At 50.4% G+C, this 27,186-nt stretch overlaps 2 protein-coding genes across 6 annotated transcripts in view; one reads left to right on the plus strand and one right to left on the minus strand.

The window, feature by feature from the left end:
• The window catches only part of JAZF1 (JAZF zinc finger 1), a 399,198-nt gene extending 374,543 nt beyond the window's left edge, over positions 1 to 24,655 (plus strand). The window contains exons 4-5 of the mRNA XM_075558241.1: positions 17,064 to 17,233; positions 22,293 to 24,655. Of these exons, the coding sequence (XP_075414356.1) occupies positions 17,064 to 17,233; positions 22,293 to 22,469 (347 nt within the window). The 3' untranslated portion in view covers positions 22,470 to 24,655. The remainder of the gene's footprint in view (positions 1 to 17,063; positions 17,234 to 22,292) is intronic.
• A 326-nt stretch (positions 24,656 to 24,981) lies between these two features.
• TAX1BP1 (Tax1 binding protein 1) overlaps positions 24,982 to 27,186 on the minus strand; it is a 67,407-nt gene continuing 65,202 nt past the window's right edge. For all 5 annotated transcript variants that reach the window (XM_075558239.1, XM_075558238.1, XM_075558237.1 and 2 more), the window contains exon 17: positions 24,982 to 26,782. In XM_075558239.1, coding sequence (XP_075414354.1) covers positions 26,581 to 26,782 — 202 coding nt within the window. In that variant the 3' untranslated portion in view covers positions 24,982 to 26,580. The remainder of the gene's footprint in view (positions 26,783 to 27,186) is intronic.

The following is a 27,186-nucleotide window of genomic DNA, read 5'->3' on the forward strand; positions in this document are numbered from 1 at the left end:
ACTCTGATGTTTGCTATGGCTGCGTCCTGTTCCACTCTTACCACACTGTTACCCACTCATCTGGTGAAGGCGTGTGAGTTGTTTCCGCCCACGGTGATCATTGCTACGTCGAACACTGAGAGTCAAGTGCCTGTTTGCAGCCCTGTGCGCATCCCCCCACAGGGGTATACTGGTGACACATTGGGCTGCTAACTGCAAGGTCAGCAGTTCAAAACCAGCAGCCACTCCATGGGAGAAAGAATCAGCTTTCTACTCCTATAAAGAATTACAACATAAGAAGCTCACAGGGGCAGTTCTCTCCTGCCGAAGAGTCCACTGCTGGGTCTGTTACCGCGGAGAAACGTGACCAGTCCTTGCCCATTGAGTGAAGACTGACCTGTCCTGCAGAAGAGCTTGAAAGCCCTGGGTGACTTTGAAGTCCACTGTAAACATGTCTGTCACCATCACATTCCCACACAAAGTTTTGGGCGATCAATGGGTCTGTTCCTTACTCTGTGTCCGCCCATCTGGAGATTGATAAAACCGAAACCCACTGTGACCATTCAACTCGGATGCCCAACCACCGCTCTATAGGGTTTCTGAGATGATAAATCTTTACAGGAGCTGAGAGCCTCATCTTCCTCCCTCTGAGAAGTTAGTGGGTTTGAACCACCCACCTGTGGTCATAAGTCCAACCCCTAACCCACAACACCCCCAAGGCTTATGACTCACACTCAGAAGCAACCTGGTAGTGTACTGGACTTACTCCCTGCGCTGCTCCCCATACTCCCAGCAAACGCTTAGGTCTGTAACGAACCCTTGGGAAGCCCCCTTGTGTGGATTCACGGGGCATTGATGGAGCCTGGTGCCGTTTGGCAGGAGACGGTACGAGCACACCCACAAGCCATGGCCTGTGCATGCAGGAATCCTGTCAAACAACTCATGTACCCAGAGACCCTGAAGGGGAGTGAAGAGGGAGCAGGGATGGAGGTGGTGGCGGAGGTCACAGACCAGAGCGTGGGGACAGATGGTGCGGAGCTAAGTGTGTGTAGGAGTGACCTCAGCTCCTGAGAAAGACACTGAGCCACGACCACTGTCCTTCTAGGACTTTGAGAGCCAAATCGGTGCTTACCCGACCAGTAAAACCCAATGACCTCTTCAGCAGTGCTTACCTGTGTGGCCCAAGTACATGTGGACGTGTCAGCTCACCCAGCCCCTGAGGTGGGTTCTGGTGGGAGAGGAAGGGGGTGAAGAGAAACGCTGCAGGGGAGGCAGGTGTGGCCCCAGGTGGCCTGGCTGGAGCAGCCACCCCTGAGTGCCCACGACATTGACATCATCAGGCGACTGCTCCAGGGAGGCCTTGGACCCCCAGCCCCCGGCACAACACCTGGTGCCCAGCTGGGTGCGATGAGTAAGCCCTTGTAGAATGAAGAGGGCTATGGCCTCATTGCCCACCCTCCTGGCTGGCCACTGTGGAAGCACCCTCGCAGCCGTCCCTGAGTGGGAAACTGGGAGGGCATTCTCAACTCGGCCACGTGTATCACCAGCTTACATGCAGCCCCGTGGCTCTGGACTCAGTGGGACACGCACTTAAAATTCAGCATGGCCTTGTGTGCAGGCAGCCTGGGCCTTGGGTCTCTCTCCTCTCCTCTTGTCTCTCTCGCTCTCGCTCTCTCGCTCTCTCTCTTGCACACACACACACACACACACACACACACACAGAGTCGGGGCAGAGCCGAGCGGAGCCTTGATGGGCAGTCTCTCGGGTCCACGTGAACTCTCGGTGACGCGCACGACATTGCTCCCAGAGAAGTACCCTCTTTTCTGTAGAGGTGCATTTTTCGGTGACGTGCATTGTCTGGAAAGAGGCAATTACTTTGCCGCTGGGTAAACTGGCTTCTGCTTGCAGGCCCTAATTATTTCTCCTCTTGATTATTGTTGCCATTTTTCTCCTCTCTCCATCATACCCTCCCCCTCCACCCAGCCCTCCACCTCCCAGGTGTTGACTTCTTTTCATATTTTCTGCTGAGAATGCACACACAAAATGAATGACAAAGCCCTATTGCTTTGTCGAATTGGCTTGGGCTCTGATGTCCAATTTTTACCACATACTGATCTGAAGAGCCTGGATCGTGACCTGCAACAGGGCCCCGGAGATACGGAGCCTGGAGGGAAGCTAGGGCCCCCACCCTGCAGACCGGCCAGGCCCTAAGATGGCAATAGTCCAGTGTCTGTGACAGTGGTGGTCAGGGCTGTGGGACAGAGCTTTTGTCACTGAGTGACAGAATGTGTGGACACATGGGATCCAAGAATAATACAATATGTCCTCACACTTTGAACCTCCTCGTGCTGGCGGGGGCGCTGCTACTGCTACTGAGCTGACTCACCGGCCCCTGATTTGCACCCTTTGCCCAAACTTTGGAGCAGAGCGAGGTCACTGGACTTGCTGTGTCTGGTTCCCCACTGAGGAGTGACAGCCCCACATCCCAGGCCTTCGCTGTGCCACAGCCTCGCGCACGCCGTTCGGTCCCCTCGTTTGCTCATCCAACAAATGCAGACACATCAAGTGTGTGCTCTGTGGGCTCTAGGAAGGACACCAGGAAGGGCCATGATGAGTGTGGAGTGTGGTGGGAGGGATGTGCCCAGAGGAGGCTGGGCTGCTCACACAGGTGTGGTCAGCAGAGCCCCCAGGGCAACCATGCCCAGCCCAAGGAGAGCCCAGTGGGAAGAGAGTGGCTGAGAACAGGAGCCCCCACGGGCTGGCCGGCCAGGGAGCATGAGCAGTACTTCCCAGACGTGGAACCTGAGGCATCGTGGAGACAGCACTGTCCACAGACTGCCCCCCACCCTCCACCCCACAGACACACAGGAGACACACAGAGTCCCAGAAGAGGAGGAAGGGAAATACCAGCCTGGGGGTGCGGGTAAAGTGTAAGGAGCCCTAATGTAAAGAAGGCAGATTCTAATGTTATTTCAAGTACGACCTGGGAATGCTGGTGTGGAATTGGATCATAGTACATCCTCGAGCACTAGTGGAGGCCTTTGAAGACCGCCCCTCAGGTGACCCGGCGGCAGTGACCCCCCACCTGACTCCAGTCCCTGCGGGGACCAGCCGGCCCTGCCACTAGCGTCTCTTGGAGCCTCGGCGCCACCCACTACTGAAGGGACAGTAGCTGACGCCGTGGCTGGGGTGGGAGTCGTCTAGGATGGGCCTGGCATCTGTGAGGTTGCTTGGAAGAAAGATGATTTCAAAGTAGCTTGGGACATTCCACTGAAAGATGGCAGCTAGGACACACACACACACGTGCACCTCAACTGTGGGAAAACCCAAACCAGGCCCACGACCATTGAGCCAGTTCCGGCTCACAGACACTGAGAGGGGGTTTGGGACACTGCATCTTACAGCTCTCATCACAATCCATCCATCCATCCATTGTGTCAAGCACATGTGTGTATATATATATATATATGTTACCATCATCCTTTTCAAAATTCTACTTGAGCCCATAGTATCAGCTCATTTCCCCCTCCCCCACCCTCCATCCCTCATGTACTCTTGATAATTTATTTAAAAAAATTTCATGTCTTACACCGACTGCTGTCTCCCTTCACCCATTTTCCTTTTGTCCATCCCCTTGGGAGGGGGTTATATGTAAATCATTGTAATCAGTTATCCCTACCTTCCCCTCAGCCTCCTGGTATCACTACTCTCATCACTGGTCCTGAGGGGTTTATCTATCCTGGATTCCCTGTGTTTTTAGCTCTTATCTGTACCAGTGTACATGCTGTGGTCTAGCTGGATTTGTAAGGTAGACTTGTGGTCATGATAGTGGGGGGAGGAGGCATTAAGGAACTAGAGGAAAGTTGTGTGCTCCATAAGTGGTATACTGCACCCTGACTGGCTCCTCTCTTCCTTGTGGCCCTTCTGTAAGGGGATGTCCAACTGTCTACAGATGGGCTTTGGGTCTCCTCTATATTCTCCCCCTCATTCACATTGATGTGATTTTTTTGTTATGGGTCTTTGATGCCTGGTACCTGGTCCCATTGACACCTCATGATCACACAGGCTGGTGTGCTTCTTCCATGTGGGCTTTGTTACTTTTCAGCTAGATGGCCGCTTGTTTATCCTCAAGCCTTTAAGACCCCAGATGCTGTATCTTTTGATAGCTGGGCACCATCAGCTTTCTTCACCACATTTACTTATGCACCCATTTTGGCTTCAGAGATCATGTCGGGAAGGTAAGCATCACAGAATGCCGGGTTATTAGAACAAAGTGTTCTTGCGCTGAGGGAGTACTTGAGTAAAAGCCCAGTGTCCATCTGCTATGCCGCCTAATTTTCTCTTATTTCCTTTTTCTTTCCTCTTATCCCACTATCATGTTCAGCCTTCATTTGAGTTTCAATAATTCCTCTTGGCTACATTGCCCTTGATCAAGCCCCACCAGGCATCTTACACCCTCCTTGTCATTGATTTTAGATCACTTGTTCCCTTGTCCCTGAATTTGTTGACATCCCACTTCCTTTCCCCTGCCTCCCTGTCTCCCATGCCCCTCCCCCAACCATCGGTTCATTGTTTTCTCCTCCGTATTGTGTAGCCCACCTATCTTATCTAGATAAATATTCAGAGACAATAATAAGCATAAAAACAAGACAGAGCAAAAGAAAACAAGAAAAACAAAACAACAGCCCCCCCCCAAAAAACAACATAAGAAAAGCCTGTAAATTGTTTATTGACTTATGGGAATGTTTTCCAGTCAAGTCTGATGGAGTGCCACCCCCTGGCCCCCAAATCTATTTTTGGTATTCCCTGGGGACTTTATTGCTCTGCTCCCCTTGCTGTTCTGTCGCATGCCCGTAGTGTTTCGCCTCAGTGTGGTGGAGTCAGATCGGGCACAATTCCCGCACTGGGTCTCCGATGTTGTCCCCTGTAGCGCTATGGGTCAGTGAGAACTGTTGTGTCTCGGTGGGGCAGGCCCTATGGTCCTCTCTATGCACTGGCTGCTCTGAGCAGGAATATCATCTTCGGGGCTTGGTGGGCGGGCCAGAGACTGTGCATCTTTATGAGCTCGGGTAGCCTCGACTTTCTCCCGCTGGGCACTGGGTGACCTGCCCTGTGGTTGGCAGCCCAACACGTCACCCACAAACACAGAGATGGACCAGCAGCAACAGACAGTGGGGGCCGGAGAGCAAAAGGGCAAGAAGTAACCGCCCAACAGGCGGACTGACGAGAGCACCAAGCCGAGCCCTTTGCCCCAGGAGTCCCACCTACCAAGCCTCCCGGGAGCATCTGAAGAGTGTTGTCAGGGGAAGCCAGCCCCTAACACACCATTATGGGTCCAGTAGGCGCCATTGTACAGCAATAATAAGGAAAGATCATAGTAAGTTTATAGAGAGCATGAGAGATAGAAGTATTGAAATGAACGGAGTCAGACACAATTCATGGTAGCATGCTCACCTCAGCCCCGCTTGCTGGTCCACGTGGAGGGAGAGTGCGATATTTAAAGCTAGCCCAGGCTTTTATCTTCTCTGGGGACATGCAAGCCCCTAATTACAGGGGAAGACATACGTCACAGGAAGGGGCTGTGCTACAGGTAATGCAGTAATGGGAGGGGGTAATCTAGGGGTATCCACGTAATAGGAAGAGGAGGGATTGGGGGTATACATGTGGCAAGATGGGCAGATCCTAGATTTAGGATGGCAACTTAACTTTGGATGTCACAGCACCAATTTGGCCTGTTCCCTGACTCAACTGATAGAGAAACATTATTGGTGGGGTGTGAACGCCTCAGGGACAAATAGTGTATTGTCCCCAGCAGCAGGGAGCAGGCCTACCCTGTAGTCTGGTGACTAACTGCCTCAGGGAGGATGTCTGTAAGCGTCTGACCTGCCCCCGCAGAGCGTCTTCTGAAAACTCCCCATGTTTGCTAGCCGTGGTAGTTTCACAACCTTATACCTATACCCAAACCGCTGCTCAGTTGTGGCTGCTGTGGAACGTGGTCTTGAACATGAGCAGACAAGACCCCTCCCAGGTCAGAGAGCAGTGTCCAGGGGAGAAGCGGTCAAAACACAGCCCGGCAAGGCGGGCGGGGGCGGGGGCGGGGGCGGGGCGGGGGACTCGAAGAAATAGCAGCGGTGGGTGGAGCAGGAGAAAACTGGATGGCAGGCCCAATTCTATCACGTCCTCAGAGGAGTAAGAATGCTTTGTGTGTGAAACATGCACTAAAAGGCATCTTTAAATACACACACACACAATGCAATGGCAGAGATGAAAAACTTTTATGGAAAGGTCAGGGATAAATCTTAGAAGAATATTCCAGAAAGTAAAAAGTCAGCCAGTCAAAGCTTAGAGATTAAAAGGTAGAAGTGATCAGATTAAGTAGGCCGTGCCATAGGAGTCTCTGGTGGAAGACCTAGGTAGCAACCCACCTAGAGGCATCTTAGAAGAGCGGCCTGGCAAGAAAAGCAGCCGTTGAAACCCCAGTGGAGTGCATGGGGCTGCCAGGGGGCAGAGGCAGCTTAAGAGCACCTGGAGGGGTCCGCCTGGCTTGGGTCCTTGGTGTGCCTCGGAGGAGCTCTATGGGCTTCCACAGACCGTGCCACCTCCCCGAGCCCACATCTCATGGAAAAGTCGGGTTATCACAGTCTGAGTGTGTTAGCAGACATGCAGTGCTTAGCACCAGGCCAAACACAGGGTGAGCCCTGCACCAGGGTCAGTGGCTCTCAGTCCCGAGCGGGGGTGGTGGTTAGGGGCCACGCAGTCAGTGCGAATCCATAGCGACCTTGTACACAACAAAACAGACACTGGCCTGCCTTGGGCTTGAGCCATGGTGCCCACCCATCTCACCAAGGGCCTTCCTCTTTTTCACTACCCCTCACTGTACCACGCATGGTGATGTCCTTCTCCAGGGACTGGTCTCTCCTGACATGACCCGAGTACGTAAGACGAGGCTCACCATGCTTGCCTCCAAGGAGCACTCTGACCATGCTTCTTCCAAGACAGACTCGGCCGGCGTTTCTGCAGCCCGTGGTCCTTTGAGCATTCTTCACCAGCGCCACGATTCAAAGGCATCTGCCTTTGAAGAAGGAGAAGGAGGCGGAAAAGGACAGAGAGGCGGCTGAGCAGACTTGGAAATGGCATTCCTTGCATTCCAAGGAAAACAAAAATGTAATCATAGGCCACTCCCTGGCCCAGTGTCATCGTTAGGTAAACATTGACTCCTAATGAAACCAAATATAATTCTACCACAACCTCCTCATTTACTACGAGATGGGTAAAATATCAAAATGATAGCAGAATGTCACACAGCCCTGGTCCCCGGGCCTCACCCAAGTCCTGTTCGGCTCCATCTCCTAAGACAGTAAGAACCTGCTCATGAAATTCACCCTAAAACCAGACTTATAAAGCTGCCAAGTTGGAATTCCTAATGAAGAATCTTTCTAAGAGACCCAAATAGGAAGACCACCAGTGGAGAAGAGCTCCCCGCCCCCCCCCCCCCCGCCCCTGTCTTCTTTATAAAGCACCATGGGATTTGCTGGGCCTGGTCGTGTGTGTGTGTGTGTGTGTGTGTGTGTGTGTGTGTGTGTGTGTGTGTGTGCGCGCGCCCCCCCCCCCCCCGTGGCCCACCAGCCTGCAGAGTCCAGGGAGCCTATGTCTGCCCCGCACGAAGGGAGCGCTGCCCTCGTGATGCTTCTGCGCCTCCTGCCCACTGTGTGCCCAGGACAGAGAGACAGTGGCTGTGGCTGAGGGGCCAGTGACTCGCAGCTGCTGCATCGTGACCCCCAGATGGAAAAGTGAACCTGATGCAAAGTGCAGGCTTGGAGTCCCTGTCTGGTGCCTCGGAGCTGGTGTGCGCCTGCGCCCACCCTCCTGGGATTGCTCTAGCAAATCGTAGGCTACAAAAGCAAGAGGAGAAGGGAGTTGGAGGTGTGAGCCTGGGGCAGCCACCATGGGCACAGGAGCTAGTGAGGCAGGCGAAGAAGAAAGCAGAGCCCTCTTTCCCCAAGAGCTTCCCGGGGGATGAAGATGGCACCGGCGCGAGGACTGAGGCCAGGGTGTCTGAGGGTGGTCCTGCGTCAGCCTCGTCAGGGCAGCGCCCGGGCACACACGTGTGTATGGCATGTGACCGCAGCCTGGAAATGCACAGGCAGGCCTGTGTCGGTGTGCCCTGGAGCTCCGGAGGAGGCCGCTCATCTACCCGTCTGCCAAGTCAGCGGGCTGTCACTTCTCTGTGTGCTCAACATCGACTCCCGGGGAAGAGAGATGTATAGGTACTGTTGTTTCCTCTCTGGCACGCAGGCTCCACTAAAACCAAAAGGATTTCCTGGAAAAGAAGCAAGCAAAGAGTTAGAGCCGAAAGTCAAGTCAGTATTCCAAAAGAGAACACGCAAAAACAACAGGACCCAAGAGTCACTACCATTGAGTAGATGCTGACCTAGAGCGAACTGCCCCCTGAAATTCTTTACAGGAGTAGAAAGCCCCATATTTATTCCTCAGAGCAACTGGTGGTTTTGAACTGCTGACCTTGTGGTTAGCAGCCCAACACAGAACCACTACTCCACCAGGGCTGCTCAAAGTAACATGTGGGGGCTTGTTTTGGGAAACGAAGAGTTAAGTACCAGTTCAGAGTGAATGCATAGGGGAGTGGAGATCAGGGGGGGAGGGGGGGACAGGAGACTCCCCTTGGTCAGTCTACGCCTCAGTGAGCAAATTGACTTTTTATTGTGTAAAACGTTGTGACTTTGTGCTATGTAGTCGATTGTGACCTGTTCCGCCCCCTGCTGGAGCCTGGCTGTGAGTCGGCACCCACTCCACAGCCAGGTTTTAGATTTGGTTTTGCGTGTTGAGAGGAGGATGCCCCCCAGGGATCATTAGGCTATCATGTCTGCGGGTCTTGTCTCCCGCAGAGCAGCTGTGCGTGCAAACCTCCATCCTCGCAGGTAGCAGTGGAGCACTGTCATCAGTGCACCACCAGGGTGTCTTTATAACTCAGACTACAGAGGGGGAAGTGAAACCCAACAGCAGGAGAGGAGAAACACTGAAAGGGCACCGAAGGCCGCTTGCATTGGCTGCTCTGTGATCGCTTGAGCCCCAGAGAACAGGATGGTGATAGGCTGGCAGGACCCATTGAATCTGGAAAGCCGTGAGCCCACGAAGGAGCCTCACATGAGGACATCGCTGCTGTGTGCACGACCTCCGTGCTCTGCATATGTGCCCGTGGAATTTTACTATGTCATCGGAGTGTGTGTGTGGGGGGGGTGCGCTTCTGTTTATAAGCTGTAGGTGTTGCTAACTCCATTAGCAGAGGGGCCCTGGTGGTCTCGTGGTTATGCATTTGGCTGTGCTCTCAAGGTTAGAAGTTCGAAACTGCCAGCCACTCCTTGGGATCAAGACAGGGCATTCTCCTCCCGTCAGCAGTTACAGCTTGGAAACCTTCCCCCAGAGTTCCTCGGAGTCAGCAGAGAGACCAGAAAGTGGAAGTAGGAGGTGGGTTCAGAGCTGGAAAGAAGAGCTGGGCTGAAGATCCAGGGTGCGGCCATCTGAGCGGAGGACTGATCCCCTTCCTGGAGACGCCGTCTTTGGCGCTTCTGCACCACGATGCTGGAAGCACTCAAGTGGCCAGAGCATGGGCTGGGAGAGTGCTGTTTATGAAGCAAGCAAGCCTTGATTTTTAAAAGCCCAAGAGAACCATTGAGGAAATCCAGGTTGGAACCCTGGAATCCTGCCCTTGTCATGAGCAAGTCACTCAGAACCTCTGCCCTCTGCTGGTCTGGGGCGAGTACTGGCTTTTCTCTGTAACCCCCGGAAGGCCAAAGCTAAGAGTCGAAGTGGTGATAAAGTACATCTCCCAGGATAAGTTCAGTGTCAGTCTTGGGTAATCTGTGTAATTTGCCAGTTTTTAAATGTGTTCAAGCATTTAAGTGGAGCTTGCAGGATTTTGTAAAAATCTTCAAGGAAATTTGGCAACTTTTATAATCAACTCTTAAATGCATAAGAGCATTTCATTCTAAATATTCTATTTTTACTTCAAGCTGCCTAAAAATATCTGAGGAGACGAGTGGTGCTTTGATTGAGATGCTCGGCTGCTTACTGGAAGGTCAGGACTTCGAATCTACCCACCCTCTTTGGGCAAAAGATGAGGCTGTCTGCTTCCACAACTGGCTTTGGAAGCCGCCACACTGAGGTAGTTCTGCCCTGTGCAATAGAGTTGCTCGGTGTCAGAATCAACTGGCAATGACCTTGATTTTTTTTTGGGGGGGGGAATAGTTTTTGAATATTTAGGAAGAGTTGTTAAGTAGAGCTTTTTTAAAAACCAAACCAAATCCACTGCCATTGAATCCATTTCAAGTCCGAGCAGTCCTCTGGGAGAGGAGAGCTGCGCCTTCGGATGGCTGACACTGAATCTTTACGGGAGCAGCCAACCTAATTGTTCTCGCAAGAGTGGCTGGTGAGTTTGGGTACTAGCGATCTTGCCAACAGCAGGATTGGCAGTTCCAAACCAGCAGCCACTCCTCGGAAGACGGGGCTTTCTCCCCCCTGTCAAGTTACCATCTTGGAAGCTCATAAGGGCAGTTCTACCCTGTCCTGCAGGATTGCTATGAGTCAGTACTGACTCGATGGCAGTACATTCGGTGTTTGGATTTTCAGCGATCCCAGCAACTCTTCTTCGGGAGTATGCCACGAGAGTACGGCTGGCAGCTTCCTCCCACCAGAAGCCACCAGAGGGTTTTAAGCGGGCAAATGAGGCCATCTAATTTCCTATTTCTTTTAAAAAGCCAGCCGAGAGTGGAGGCTGTGCTGCTTCTAAAGTCTGTGGCGTGTATTCAGTTATTCATCCAACAAACCCACATCCCTCGGCTCCTTGGGGCAAGGGACCGGGTTCTGTGAGATGCTTTTATTGTTGGTCACACCTGATGCACAGCTGAAGGAAACGCTGCTTGGTCCAGGCCACTGTTACATCTGTTGCATCGTGCCTGCCCCGCGCAGGGCTGCCCCTTCCGTATCAGACCACAGTCGGACTTTGTGCTCATCAGCCATACTTACAACCTTGCTATGGCTGCCTCATGACGACGCCATACACACAGCAGCACCCCACTACCCTGCCCCGTGCCATCTCCACAGTCAGCTGCAGCTCAGATGCCCGGGGTTTTCATAGGCTGGGGTCTCGAGGTGGGCTGGCTGGCATTTTCTTCTAGTTGCGCTCAGTCTGGATGCCCCACTAAAGCCTATTCATTGCCATAGCAATACATGCTTCCGCTGACAAGCCATATGCATGGCAGATGCACATGGGTTGCATTGGCCAGAAAACTACCACTGAACCACAGCTGTGCCAACAAATAAGATCTTGTGCCTCCCCACTCCAGAATAAAGCACCTTCCCTTACAAAGTGGTAAGTCTATGAGGGAGATACTTCTGACTGGAAGGACCAGGGGCCATAGTTCAGGAGGGACTTGGGGGAGTGACATTCCAGGAATGTGCTGAATGAAGAAGCAAGGGAGCCGGGTCGGGAATGCTGGCGGGGCATGGTGCCGGTCCAAGGGACGGCTGTCATCTCCCACTGACCATTGAGTTGGGCGTTCGTTGCCCCGGCTCACGTAAAGTGGGTCAGTACGTACCAATTAAAGCTAATGTGTAATGATAAATCTATAAGGCAGAAAGGCAGTTCTTTGCTAATGTATGTGCCATAATTTGACACCCCAAGAGTTTTAATTTGCTGTCACTGCAGGTAGTGCTTTGGCATGAATATTAATGATCTGCTTTATGTAAGAAAAACATGGCATATTGGGCTTCTAGAAAAGGTTGGCTTATTTTTATCTACCTGTGTGTCACTATTTCGTGTTTGTGAGGACAAAGGATGAGAAAGCTATAGGTGTTCAAATAAAGCGAGGGCCACCTGCCAGCAGTCACGGCTGGGCAGACAGGTGCGTGGCCAGAGGCTTGAGGAAGCGACCTGAATTGAAGTCCTGTAGAGCGGGAGATGCCTGCGGACTCCCCTGCAGGGCTTGGCTGCCGATGACGCTCAGCCCAGGTGGTGACCGTGACCCATGGTGATCAGGTGTACACTGGCTCTTCTCATGACTGGGCACTTCAGAGACCTCTCCTGCCTGACCTCCGACTCCAACTCCTTACAGTGAGTGAACGATGGATGTTGCAGTGTTCCCTCCCAGTCACAGAGAAGAAACGCCTTTTCCTACTTAGAAACATGATAGGGAAGTTCATCAAAGTTTCAATGATGGGACCGCAGATCAAGGACCTCCTCTCATCCCTGTCATCTCCCTCCACCTTCCCTAGGGCTCCAAGGGTGGGCTTTGGACAAGGCCTCTAAGGATCAGGGTTAGCTAAGTGTTTGCTGAGTGAGTGAATGTGAACGCATCCACTCCCCAAGGCCCCTCCACTTTATAGTCCAGAGCCTCATTTCAGCCTGAGAGTCACCGCAAAGTGGCCTATGATGTCTTTATTGGCCCCCTCTAGCAACCCTGGAAGGGTTGATCCCAGATTGGGAAGGGACTGGGTGCTGGTGGGTTTGGGAGACCTGGTGGCAGTCCATGAACGACCAAACAGAACTGTTGCAGTCTACAATGACTGACTGCCCAGAGGTAGAATCCCAAGCCTTTCTTCCAAGGAGCCTCAAGTCTCTTCGACTTGCAGGCAAGCAGGCAAACTATTTGTAGCACCTAAGGGACAGGTGTGAGGAGGAGACATTCAATCCTTCGCCAACCAGAAACCAAACTCAGTGCCATGGAGTTGATATTGACGCACAGTGACAAAGACTGTAACTTTTTTTTTTTTCAATTGAGAGGGTTGGGGAGCACCAGGGAATGTCCGTTTTAATCTTCCTGGGCTGCTTTCTAATGTTTTTTTTCTTTTTCTTAGAGCTGTTGCTCTTGTTAGCAGCCACCTCCTGGGGTCCACTGCTGGCTGGCTCCCCCTTCGGGAAGAGCTTCTATTTTTCCTTTGGGGTACTGCCTCTTGAGGACCACATGTCGCTTCCTCTCTGGGGACAGATTTCAGGGTCTTCCTCTTGGGGACGGTGTCCCTCTGGGTCACTGCTGACCAGCTCCTCCTTAGATCTCTTCGTCTTGGGTTTGGGGAGAGCAGAGCGAGCTGGGTCTGCAAATCCGTTTACTTGTCAAACCTCCTGGGGCCTCTTCTTTTGCTTCTTTGGGGGCCGTTCTCCGGCAGCTCCTGCTCACAGACCTCACTTCTGCTTCTCCAGCTTCCTCTGCTCGAACCGTCGCCGCCTTCATCACATCCAGATCCTCCCCAGCGAGGCTGATTCCTTACCCGAGTAGAAGAGCCGCTGGTGGTCCCACCTTACTGTGCACCGCCCAGCACCCGCCCACCGAGCCACTCCAAACCTTAGTTACTAAAATATTTATTAAGATTTATTGACCAATGTGCCTGTTAATACTCAAGCTTTGTTTTTTTTTATTTAGTTTAAGATGATCTTATTTGTCACAAAAGACTTCAAGTACATTTCAACGTTATTTTCCCACCTCTCTTACCCCCCGACCCCCAGCCATTGAAAGCACTGTGTAGGTTTGCAGGATAAGGAATCTGGAGGGATTTTGTTCTTGTTGTTTTTGTTTTCAGAGAAGCGTTATATATGGACACAGCCCTTCTTAAGAAGTGAAATCAATAGCCTATTAAACCCTCCATATATGTGGTTCTGTTTTCAGCCCTCCCCACCTTCCGAACGCTTATGTTTACCACTGACTTATTTGCACGTGTGCTTCATCCTGTGACATGTTAATAATGCGTGTGCTTCACAGCCAGTCTGTACATCATGCACATGCTGGGCCATGGGGGCAAGGGGTGGGCAGTGCCCATGACTTCCCCATCAGGGGATGGTGGGGTCAGAGTGTGGCTACCAGCAGTGGTCTGAAGTGGCTAGGTCTCAGAAGCCCTGGAAGTGTGTTCATTCTGAACTGAGTTTTTAGGGCTCGCTTTGCTTAGTGAAGTCGGTGTGGGAACTAGAAAGGAGCCGGCTCGGGGCTGGTCTTTGCCCTTTGGAGAGACAGGAGGAAATGAATAGAGAAGCTGCGCACGCACAGGCCCAGCTGGTTTTGTGACTGGGCAGGATAGCGTTCCATTTCAGGCTCGCCCCTCAAAGAGTTCAAAGCCATCGTTCAGTGGGGCTCAGCTGTGTTGTGCAGGGCACTGTGGGCCCCCCAGGCAGATTTTCCAGATGTGAGCCCTGAGGGCCACCTGCACCTGAGCACGTATGACTCCCAGGAAGACACCCCCCCCCCCCGCCCACCCTACAGTGAAAGCCCAAACCCCTCCGCACAGGTGGACTAAAGGGTGGCATTTGGGGCCCATTCACGTAAGCGACGGTCGACCTCACACACCGTTTTTAGCCCCTGATATCTGCAAATATAACGTAGGGTCGTTGGGTTGGGGGTTGGTAATGTCTGCAGAAGAGCGGGCGGGGACCGTGGGCGCCCTGTCCCTTGCAGCTCCATAGGAAAAAGACGGGGCTCTGCTGCCGTGAGCAGTGACCACCTGGGAACCCACAGGGGTTCCACCCTGTCTGGTCGGCCACGCGGACTCAAACCGGACTCGACAGCTGCGAATTTGGGGGCAGCCCTCCATAATGTACATTTTCTGGCTGGTCACTCACATCCGCTGTCTGCTTGACGGGACTTGGCTCTAAGACTTGTTCAGGTAAACCGCGCAGGTAGGGGCTGGCAGCCATTCCACCGAAGGAAGCCGAGGCCAAGGGACTTGTCTCTGAGCGAATGAGAGCCAACACCTGACCCCAGGTGGGTGCCTCTGTGAGTGAGGTACTTTTCGCGCCCCACGGAGCACTGCGAGGGCGGGTTCGCTTCTCCGGAAGACCTGTGGGCCACCTGCCCCGAGGGCAGCGTCCCCGACATCACCTGGGCCCATCAGGAAGGTGTGTCTTGTGCGGGCCTTGTGTGTGTCTTCATCAGGGCCCCCCTCCCCAGGCCCCCCCTCTCCCGCCCTCCGGAGAAGTGCTGTGTGGCTCTTGGTCTTGTTCACAAGTTAACCTAATTAAATGGGGAAATTAGTCATTCTAACTTTCTGAGGTGCTGCTGGAGAAGCTTTGCGAAATATCATTTATAGTTTTCTAACAAGCAATTTAAAGGACACCGGCATGTGGCATTTGTTTAAGAGTAAAATGGCCCGAGCAGCGCCCTACTTAGAAACAGAGCCCGTGAGCAGCGGCTGCCGCCTCTCCTGTCACACACCCCCTTCCCTGCAGCAGCCAAGGTTCCAGAACGCAGGCTTTCCTGCCGGGAACCTACTTTGGCCAAATCTTTTGAGGGGCTTCATGGGAGAGCCCCATCCTTAAACATGGAAGGAGAAAGGTGAGGGGCTGGCGGGGCCGCAGTATAGCAGATGTAGCAAGGTGGGGGCGAGTGACGCCCCTTTAACAAGTCACCAAGATTGTACGCATTCTTTAACCCCATCCAAGCTCAGTTTCCTCCTGGGTTTAAAAATGGCCTGTGCACCCCCCGCCAATAAGTTTCTGAAGGATTAAATGAGATAACATACTGAACGCGCCTGAAACATAAGAGGCACTCAATAAACATGCAGCCCCTTCCTGCCAGCCTGCATTCTTTCCCTTTAAGCCCCAGATGCCGGCGTCCCAGTTCCTGGCCCAACTGGCTCTTCAAACAATCTTATTAATGCCCATTAAAATGAAACCTAATAAAAGTGCCAATATCTGGTGTTGAAATAATTGATGCAGCAGAGAGAGCCCACGGGGCACCCAGGCAGCAAACACCCCCCCTCCCACCGCCCCTACAATTTAGCCTCACACCTGGGGAATGGATTTCACAACTATAATTGCTACCATATAATTCTTATTAATGTTGTGCTATAATTCCTATTTATTCCATGGGGCTTGTAAATGCATTAGGACTTGTCAACATATTATTTTACACTGTTTATGATCTGCAGAATTATGTCCTTCAGACTGGCATTGTACAAAAGCACCAAATAAAAGGCTCTAGGCCTCATTTAAAAAAAAAAAGTCAAAAGGGACCGCTTGTCAAGGTGATTCTCCACCAGGACCGACCTGAACAGAAGGCGGGAGATTGTGCATTCCAGTCCCCGCAGAGGGGCAGAGAAGCCGGGCTGCCCGACCCAGGTGGGAGATGCTGTGTGGAGCCAAAAAGGGGGTGCTTTTGCCAGGGATGTTCTGCATGTGGATGGAGTCGTTTGTCTTCTCTGAGCCTGCATTCTGACAGCTTACTTCTGGATTTCCTGGGGTTCCTGCCTGTTGCTTCCCACCTTTGGGTTAACCCCTTGGAGTTCCACACGTCCTCCTGGTGTTCCCACCTCAACGGAAAAAGACAAACCTCACGAAAGGCATTCCGTGTATAGCAGAGGAGCCCTGGAGACTTTTGCCTCGGGGCCAGTCAATCACAAAAGGTAGTGTGTTTGGGGGTATGAACCCCCTCGAGCCAGGGATGAATGGAAAGTGGAGAATGGCAGATGCAGGGAGGTTAGACTTTTAACAACCTTATTATTTTGATCTCCTTTTTGAGCCATTTTAAAGCTGTTCTAGTTTTTTAATATGTCCTGCTTTCTTTAGGGTTGAGATTGTACCCTGTTTTATTTTGTTACTGTTGCTCGCTTCTTTATCTCTTTGCTTTTGTATGTGTTTCTGTATATCAAATCCAGGATGTGATTCTAGAGACAGTAACTGGATTAGTGGCTTCTGGGGGAAACAGCAGGGGGTGGGGCTTGGGGGGAAATGGGGAGCTAATAACAAAGAGTAAAAGAACATTTTTCTAAAATTATGTTGATTTTATAACTCTTCATGATATGATTGAATTACTGAATTGTATAATATATGGATTTTGTCCCCATAAAACTTAAAAATAAGTGTTTGGAACCCCAAGCATTGCTCACTGCAGGGAGAGTCTGCAGTGCCTCAGTCTACCCAGTGCGGAAAAGGGGCCTGGGTCCACCTGGACTTGGGCTCGCAGCCAGTGGCTAGCTGAGAAGCGCACGCGGCTCTTCCAGGGGAGTGCACAATCCCTTAGGAATAAGGGTCAGCCCCCCCCCCCCAGGACTTCTGACAGCGACGCTGTGTGCTCTGCCCCCACAGGCAGCGAGTACGACGAGGAGGAGGTGGACTACGAGGAGTCGGACAGCGATGAGTCCTGGACCACCGAGAGCGCCATCAGCTCCGAAGCCATCCTCAGCTCCATGTGCATGAACGGCGGGGAGGAGAAGCCTTTTGCCTGCCCAGTTCCCGGATGTAAAAAGCGCTACAAGGTAGGAGAAGCCGGCCTTGGCCTCGCTGGGAAGAGCCACGTGGGCAGAGGGTTAGCGCCACGTGAGCCACAGCCCCTCCTGCCCCGAGCAGGGCACTTCCTCTCAGGGTCTCCAGTGCGCACACGTGAGCACTGGGTGCTGGGTGGGTGTCTTCTCACCGACCCCTCATGGGAGGTTGCTCTAGGAGCACGCGCCTTTTGGCGTTCTTAAAACCCACGTGAGACCAAGGGGCCCTGAGAGCAGAGGTTCCCCAACCTACGTGGCCTCTTGCCCCCATTTCAGAAAAGAAAGAACTCCGCATGCCATCTGGCAATTAGAATCTTTGGGGTCATAGCCTATAATCCAGGATAAAGTAGGACGTTGCTTCCCCCAGCGCCCCAGTGGGTGGGGTCGCCCACTCGGGGAAGGTGTGACCGCTGAAGGCAGCTCTCCGAATCGCAGACCACTCTGCAGCCTGGGCAGCTCACACAGCCGCAGTCCCCCAGCACGGCAGGGGAATGGGGAGTTTCCCACGGGGCCGGGCTTCCTTCTCTGCCCAAGTGTCAGCACCAGCATCTCTGAGTGTCTGGCTCCGGGTGTCCCACCCACCCAACCACCCAAGCGTACTACATATTCTATTACAAAAACCCCAAGGGAGGGCACGACGAGCCATCCTGCCTGGTACTTGGGCCCAGGGGCGCGCTCACAGCTCTGTACAAGCCCGCCGTGGGGGCAGAGCCTCAGAAAACCGCCCATTAGCCACCTATCTGGTGTGTTTGATGATTTACCCATGGCTAGGCAGATGGACGGTTCAGAGAGAAGAGAGGTTTGAATAATGTGGTGTCGCCTAAGGCCCTGTCAGAATGTCTCTGAAATGAAGGAGATCTCTTGTACTTGGAGACCTGCCGCTGTCAGAAAAGCGCTCGCCGTGTGGGCGTGAAGTTAAGTCGGCTTGGAGGCTTCCTCACCTGCTCTCGACCTTTAAACAGTGCCCTGCGGAGTTGCTCCGGCCTTTGTTCAGGTTAAAACGAGACCTTGGTGTGCAGACAGGGTCCCACCGGGCAATTCTGGTGGGAGGGCTGTTATGTCCACGATGGGCCTTGGAGGTACTGCCTGCTGGCGAGGGCATGAGAGTAAACTCAATAGCTCAAGTCCCCAAAAGCCAAGGGCATCCCTACAGTCCCGTCCTCCGTGCACCTGTCACCTCTTTGCCTTCTCTCCAGGGGCCAGTGCAGCCTAGAGGCGGAGGCACACACAGGCCAGGTTAGCAGCGAAAGTGATGAGCCCTACGGAGGCTGACCCAGTCCCCACCCCCACAAGGAAAATAGACGCTTCCATGTTTGGGAATGTGTGTGACATTTCAAAAAGGACGCGCTCTTCCCTCCTCTCCCCCAGTCCAGTCAGCCGCCCTGCCCGTGTCCTCCTCAGGTGTGTGTGGTCCTTTCTTCCTGTAGCTTGCCTCTCTAGCACTAGGTGGGCGGGCATTTCTAGTGCTCCCCCGTCCCGTGCTCCCGGAGGAGGCTCCTTGTGAGATACCGCTGTCCGGCGCACAGCATGGGCGGCAGTCAGCAGTCTTGATTCTCATGGAGGAAGTTTGCCCTTCCCCCTTAGGGACCAGAATTTCAAGTAATGATTTAAAAAACAAAACCCACCTCACTGCCAGCGAGTCGATGCCGACTCATAGTGACCCCAGCTCTTTATGAGGGTAGGAAATCCCGTATTTCTCCCAAGGAGCAGCAGGTGATTTTGAACTGTAGACCTTGTAGATCACAGTCCAGTACATAACCGCTGTGCCAACAGGGCTCCTCTTAAATAATGAATGCTACATGAGATGAAAAACAAACCACTTCTCTTGGCCAAGCCCTGGCTGGAGGGTGTCCTAGCCCCTGGCTTGGTTTGGCTCTTCTTGTGTCCTTACAGGGCAGTGGTGGGCTCTAGGGTGGTGTTTAATCATTTCATCCTACTTCCTGCAGCCCTGGTACCGTAGTAGTAGCAATGTTGGCTTGCAAACTGCAAGGCCAGCAGTTCAAAACCACCAGCCGCTCCTTGGTAAGAACGGCGGGGCTTTCTACTCCCTTAAAGAGGGACCTGTCGTATTGGGTCCCCTCTGAGTTGGAATCAACTGGGTGGCAGTGAGTTTGGTTTGGGTTGGGTATGTTGGCATGGGCATCAGTGACAGGAGAGGTGAGTGTGAGCAGGCGCCATGGAGTCTGGCTGAGGCATCAGACCCCTAACAAAAAGTATTATTAATGTGATGTGAATGAGGAGGGCAGAGGTAGATCCAAAGCCCATCTGTAAACAATTGGACATCCCCTCACAGAAGGATCCCAAGGAGGAGACGAGCCAGTCAAGGTGCAGTATAGCACCAATGAAACATGCACTTTCCTCTAGTTCTTGTATGCTCCCCCCACCTCCCACCCCCCACCCCACACACACCACCTTTCATCATCCCAATTCTACCTCACAAATCCGGGTAGAACAGAGCATGTACACAGGTACAGGTAAGAGCTGGAAACACAGGGACTCCAAGACAGACAGATCCCTCAGGACCAATATTGAAGAGTAGCCATACCAGGAGGGTAAAGGGAAGGTGGGGGAGAAAGTGGGAACCGATCACAAGGATCCTACATATAACCCTCCCAGGGGGAAGAACAACAGAAAAGTGGGTGGATGGGAGACATCATTCGTTGTAAGACATGAAAAAATAATAATTTATAAATTATCAAGGGTTCATGAGGGAGGGGAAAATAAGGAGCTGTTATCAAGGGCTCAAAGTAGGAAAATGTTTTGAAAATGACGGCAACAAATGTACAAATGTGCTCGAGACGATGGATGGATGTACGGATGGTGACAGCTGCACGAGCCCCCAATGAAATAATTTTTTAAAAAGATATTCCATGACACAGGAAGCCTCCCAGAATAACATTAAGATGGGCGGGGGAGTGGTTCTGAAGAATATATAGAGGATGCACAGAAGAAAAAAAAACACGGGACACCCCTCATGTTAGCAAATGAGCTCTGTTTGACATGCTCAGTCTTCTAGCACTTCAAAATCCCCTCTGGTCAACCCTGGGCCTGGTTCATGTTGGACTAGCTTCTTGTGGCTTTGGCATTTCTGGTTCCAAAGTTCTCTAGCTGAATGAACTACAAAAACTCAGACCTGAATGGAATACGGAGCCTATTGAAGTTGTGCTTTGTTAGTAGTACTTGATATTTGAATAACTTCATTCCCAACATGGTGTGCGTGGTACCGAGCAGGGGAGTGGCTGCATTTCATGGTCACCTTGCAACAAGCTCCCTGTGCAAATATCGTCCATAGAATCAAGTTCTAGTAACCTTGTTTCACAGAGCGGGACTTCCCTGAACGTTCAGGGGGTGTTGGTCACCACAGAAACACCTGTCATTTGTCAAGACGGGACTTTGTATCCTACTACTACTACTTCATGGAAGTTCAGTTCTTTTCCTCAGTGACCACAGAACTTTCCCAAGTGGCTTAAAAACCATTCACCTTCTCTGGGTGCATGTGGTCATGTGTTGATTGGGCGAAGCCAGGTGGTTCTCGTGTGGCTGGGGTCCTCCTAAGCCTCAACTGCCTGCGATTTCCACCGTACCTGAGCCCCAGATGAGGTGGCTAGTACTGCTGCGAGGCTGCTGGGCACATGTCCTCTACCTGACAGTGCACCTGATTCTGTCCATGTCCCGCCCCTGCATGGCTTGATCCTCCTGGTGCCGTGCAACTCTGGGTTCAACCAAGGCAAGTGGCGGGACGCTGTAGCAGAGAATGGCTAACATTCGTGCCCGCTCTGGACCTCGACAAGGACAGTCCACTAGGAACAGCCTGTGAGGGCTTTTTGAACATGGCAGCCCTTCTCGGTTTTTCCTGAAGAGAAGGGGATGTGGCTGGGAATTGCTGACCCCACAAATTCATCGCTCAAATATTCAATGTCCCTTATGTGCCAGGCACTGCACCAGTCCATGTCCTATGGAGGTCCGATGCACCAAGGTAGACTGGGGGGGTGGGGGCTACTGCTGCTGCTGGGCCCAGGAGACTAGAATCAGGCAGTACTGCACTTCAGGAGACACTCGTTTAGTGGCCCGTGACCAACAACTTCATGTCAATCTGTTTCTTCTCCTGCTCCCATACGACAGTGGACTAAGACATTATGCTCCGTCGTCACCTCTGCCACTGTCACTTCAGTCTTTCCATGGGCCTGTTTCCTCATGTGGACTGGGGTGAGCACTACATTTGCTAAGTAAATGCATACAGTGGGTTTAGGGACTAATATCGAATTTATATTCGTACACAAGACGATGCTAGTGAGCTAGACATATAGTACTAGGTACACCCCTTACCAAGAGCCCTAAAGTACCTTGATATTGTGTGTACCGCTAAAGATTTGTAGGACAATGTAAAGTGTAGAACACCTGTTGTACAGATGTCCATCAAATAAACAGCCTAAGAGTTTAGCGTCGTGTTTAGAAGATAACATCGAAGCCAGTGCAAATTCAATGTGCACAGCATCGAGCAGCAGGCAGCTCCCACAGGGCGCTGGGCGCACTGGCTTAATGCAGGGTAGAAAACGGACAGAGGTCCTGGTGACGTAGCAGGGAACTATTTGGACAGTTGTCTGGAAGCAAGATGTAAACACAGTTTTCAAGCCGAGCTTAACAGCAGTTATGGACTAGACGAGTTTTCCTAAGCTGTGTTGGCCATCCTGAGACTTGTGTAGGTTTAATTCATTAACTCTCATGAGTAGAAGGGGGAGAGAAATGGAGAGGAAACAAAGTTCCAGGCAGAAGGAACTGTGCTTCTTCCAGAGCTCAATTGTAAGTCAAATTAAACACATCGGTACCCTAACTTCAAGGGTCACTGCCGCATACTCGGAATTCCCTCAAGGTGGCTTGCAGACAGTCCAGTCTCTGCAGCCTGTGAGCACCACAGACAGAAAGACTGGCCTTTCTGCTCCCATTAAGGCTCAACACCCCCCCCCCCGGGGGGGGGGGAATCACTGAGTCAGCATTGACTTGATGGCAGTGAGTGACACCCAACGACAGGCACCTGTTTTTGTCTTCTCCACAGAATGTGAATGGCATAAAGTACCACGCCAAGAATGGTCACAGAACACAGATCCGTGTCCGCAAACCATTCAAGTGCCGCTGTGGGAAGAGTTACAAGACAGCTCAGGGCCTGCGGCACCACACAATCAACTTCCACCCCCCGGTGTCGGCTGAGATTATCAGGAAGATGCAGCAGTGACGCGCTGCTCCTGACTGTGCCAAGAAACCCTCACCAGCAGTTGCTGATTTTGAAAACAGCCACCTTTCTTCAGGGGAAGCACCCAGCAACCCTTTAAAGAGAAAAGTTCAAATGCATGCTTTAAAGTTTTTCTGTAATTTTGGAATGATGTACCTTTGTAGAGTTACTGATTTTGTACATTTGCACATGTATCATCAGACCCATGTTCATGACTTTGATCCAAGGTGCTAAACCGAAACAAAAGAAAGAAAAAAAAAGCTCTAGGTTCTTCAGCACATGTCTCCCCCCATGCTGCACCTGGTTCAGCGGACTCTGCAGCGGTGTCGCCCCAGGGCAGAGGGCCCGCACTGAGGCCTTTTCCCACGATTGTAATGTGATTGAAGTTTTTCAACACGTCAACTCATGTCTGTTCAAAACCAAAAGGATTCCTCCATTATCCAACTGGTTACCATGCCTTACAGAGTGGAGTTCGTTTTTGTGAGTAGAGAGACTTTAGGTAATGGAAATATAAAGAATGTTTAACATAATATGCGGGAAATATTTTCATATTTAAATAACATACATTAAAGGTGTGCTTTCTGTGTTTTATATTCTCTTGCAAATCCTTTTTCCCCTTGGAAAAGCTGAAAATCTTGCCATTTGACTTTCCAATCATTTTAGTGTTATCAGCGGCATTTTTGTACAACTCGTCCCTTGGGTTCACTCATTCCTTCAGTATACATTCATTGAGTGCCTGCTGGGCGCGAGAGACCCCATCTATGCCTGCCCCTCGTTGTGGACCAAGGTACTGGTTTAGTGAAAGAGGATTCCCGGCAATCTGTTAGCAAACACTTGGAAATGCTTACATGCAACTTTTGTCTGTGGAATTTAGTTCTATCTTCCTCTTCAGCTGAGGTTTTGAAAAGCACTTTGTTGTTCTCAATTGCCAACAGATTTCGTGTGTATGTGTTGCCAATTCTTGCAACCACTGCCCTGACAGACCGAGGGTGCAAATGAGACTGAAAACTGTAGGCATGTTGCAGAGAGGAGCGCTTTGGTTGAGACCCCACATCGCCTCTTCCTCAAGTTCATTATATTTTGATTTTTTTAAGGCACTTTCCCATCCCTCGTGTTGTAGACGTCTTGCACTCCCATGGAGATGGTCTGTTTAGCTTTAGAAACCATGTTGCTGAACTACGACATTGAGCCTTATTGACATAAAGTGCTCCCTGCAGCACAGGGCCAGAGAAAGGACGACTGGTGTACCCATTAGTGTAGCCGCCATCGGGACCCTTCCTGAGTTTTCCTCACCGACGGGACCATCATGCCTTGAGTGTTCTTTTCTCCCAAGTGCTATTTCTTAGAAACACAAGAGTTTACCGATTGCCTGTTTATGCAATAAAAACGGCTTTGAGGCAGCAAACTGCCCGCCCCACAAACTGGAAAAAGGCAAATCTGAACCACGTGTAAAAGAGCTTTCCTCCCTGTTCCCGTCTTACAGCTGGGAAGGTGGCCCACCTCCACTGTGTAGGCATTTGTAACGTTCTGTTAGCCAGACGGGAACGCTTCCACCTTCCTAAGTTGTATGACTCTCACCGTGAGGGACACGAAGGCTCGACAGACACTGCCCTCTAAAACGGCCCCTCAGCTTGCTGGAGAGCGCTCTCGCTTCTGAACATGACGCTCTCCTGTGTGCTTCCAGTACGGATGATCCAGACGCGAGAAGCAAACTAGTTGGTGCAAAAGGAGGCCCTGCTTGGCTAGTTCATATCCACCTACAATTGACAGACAACAAAATTTTTAGGCCCATAATCATTTCGCGTGGCTCCAATTCAAGAAACTACAGGCTGATCAATTGTCCCACAGCTAAACGGTCATAAAAGTCATCATGCATGATAACTTTCTTTCAAGTATAACACAAATTCCAGTTTCTATTTACTTATTCATTGTGACAGTATTCCACCAGTAAGGATGGGACTATTTTGTTACACCATGTATAGTGAATGTATTGTACTGTGTCTGTGAGAACTGTGCTTTAAATTATATTTTCATATGTTTTGTTGAGGACCGAGCACATTGAGTCTGAAAGTGACAGGTTTGTTTTAGAACTGAAGGCAACTTAGTGGATCAAAATCCCTGTCACGAAAAGCTGCTTATAAATGTAAATGAAATCACATTTAAAATAAACTGCCTCTGACCCCAATAAACATGGCTCCTTATTTTCATTAGCATCCATTATGAAAATCACCATCCAGTTTACCACGGGGCCCAACATACCCAATTCAGCTCCCTAATCTAGCTTAGACTGCCTATTTTTAAATAATTCATGCTGGCATAGATGGAGTTAATTCTCTTTGATTTTCAACTTTCATTACACTGTACTGCTTTTCTATCCAGAACAAATTCTATAAGCTTGGGCCGAGAACCATGGACATGAATGAGGTCCTATCAGCAGCAGTGGTGCGATAAGGTTCAAAGGAGACTTTAGTGAGCACGACCTGTCATTACTGACGCAAAAGAAAAGCTCAGTCACTGAACCATTTAACCTGAATATATTCTTCTTATCATAGAACCACTGAGTGTTTCCCATATACTCAGAAACTTGTTTAAACAATCCCAGCAATGGGCAAATTCTGCTTTTCAAAACAAATACAAGCAACTGCAGTACGTACATAGTAATTAGCAGCGCCCAGAATGCCCGTGTCGGAATATCGGCTCAGCGTCCTAAATCGCTAGGAAACTAAGGGCAACCTGAAAGATTTTGGGAACTACAAAAGCAGCAAAATCTAACGCCAAAAAATAATTCTTGAACATTTAAAAAGATGAATAGGGTTCAAGATTTTTGGTAAAGACCCCAGACCACAGAGATACCGTTGTCCTAGGTCAAGGAGAACCATCACAAATTAAAACAGCAACAAGAAAATGAGTCACAAACCTCCAAAAAGGTATCCTTTAATGATCACAAGAATTTCCAAACAGCAGGACAGACATTAATAAATGCTACAATTTTTAATCCCTTGCTGATAACTATTATTTCAAAGTTAGTTACATTCTTGAGGAAAATGCAAAGATTCTAATACATATTCTGTGATTTGACAGGATAAATGTCACTGCTTAGTAGGTCCTCCCAACATGAAAACAATTGTACTTTATTGTCTTCTCATTAGACACAAATACAGCATCAATGTTTAAAAATCATTCAGTTATTTAAAAAAATTTTTTACTCGAAATCAGTGCCCCAAGCACAATATGCTTTCTCTTGTTAAAGTGCACGCGTCACAGTGATTTCTGCTCTACTTTAAACACGCGTCTCAGCGCGCAGCTCTACTTCTAGAGGGAGCTCGACTGGCAGTGAGGAACAAGCTCTGTTCTACGCCGGAGACGGACTTCCACTCAAATTTGCACCCAAGTCAGAAAGACAGCTCATAACAGTTGCTAGCCGACATCAGGTAATCCAATGTTTGTAAGCATATAGCATAGACTTAAAAGTGTGCACCTTTCACGGAAACATCTCTAACAAGGAAAATAATGTGTTGCAAAGCAGTGCCACTTGTGATTACAGACCATGTGCGCGTCAGATTTGCAGTGTAACGGGCAGCCTCCCGTGGGACTGATTCTGGTAACTACTTAAACCTGACCTTTGGAACCCAGGGTGGCCTTGTAACTTCGCCGGCTCAATCAAATCTGGAGGTTTCTGTAGTCAAAGAATGACTGTGCAAGACTCCTGGGAGGAATGGTTTTTATTACATAATAGTTAGTCATGCTTAATCAAGGTCAACTTGTAAATATTCTGCTAAATAATCTTAATACACTATACATATTTTTTTTCGGTGTAGTAACATTAAAATAATCTGTGTCCTTTATCCGTACAGCTTCACCAACTGGGAATAAATAAAGATACACAAGACCTTTTCTTAAAGCAGATAAGATCAAGAGTTAAAATTACATTTATTGATAAGCTAAAGACTAACCCTGGCCCTTAGAAACACCAAACTGCAAAGTAGCTCTTGGTGAGAAAGTATGGAAGAGGGTGCATGGGAGGTGAGATTCTGACCTTGGAGTCTCATAGGTGGTCTACTTGAAGTGATCCCCTGACCCCCAACTGCTAAGCTGTATTAATAATATAAAGTAACTAGTCAAAATTTAAAACATTCTGATCAAAATGGGTGTGGACGTGCCTTTCGAAGCCCTGCTGGTCGCAGTCTGGCGGGAACTGCTCACTGCACATGGGACACACCTTCCAGTGGCTCTCCACGTGCTCTTCGAACTTGCTCTGATCGTAGTTCGGGGGGAACACTAACTCACAGAGAGGACACTTCTTGTGAACATCAAAGCTGCAACAAAAAGGAAAGCATTACAAATTTCTTAAAAAAACAGATTTTTAGGATATGACATGGTTACCTAAAAAATATACGAAACAACTTACCGCATACGCTCGCGTATAAGCCAAGTTTTTCAGCATATTTTTAATGCAATTTTGTGGTAAAATTAGGTGCCTTGGCTGAAACTCGGGTCGGCTTGTACTCGAGTATATATGGTAAACGCCTTGGAGTCTGGTTACTATAGAAACTTCATTTCCCACTCCTAAGCGCTGGCAGACAATTAAAGAACATACACAAATGCTCTAAGCACACCCTGCCCCCACACTAAAAAATAAACCAATAAACCACCCGCTTGTCTTTAAATTATATTTTCAATAACACAATCACGTTATATGAAATTAGGCTTGGTGCACGAA

This window comes from Tenrec ecaudatus, chromosome 9, assembly GCF_050624435.1.
Source record: "Tenrec ecaudatus isolate mTenEca1 chromosome 9, mTenEca1.hap1, whole genome shotgun sequence".
In the NCBI taxonomy this organism is placed as follows: Eukaryota; Metazoa; Chordata; class Mammalia; order Afrosoricida; family Tenrecidae; genus Tenrec; species Tenrec ecaudatus.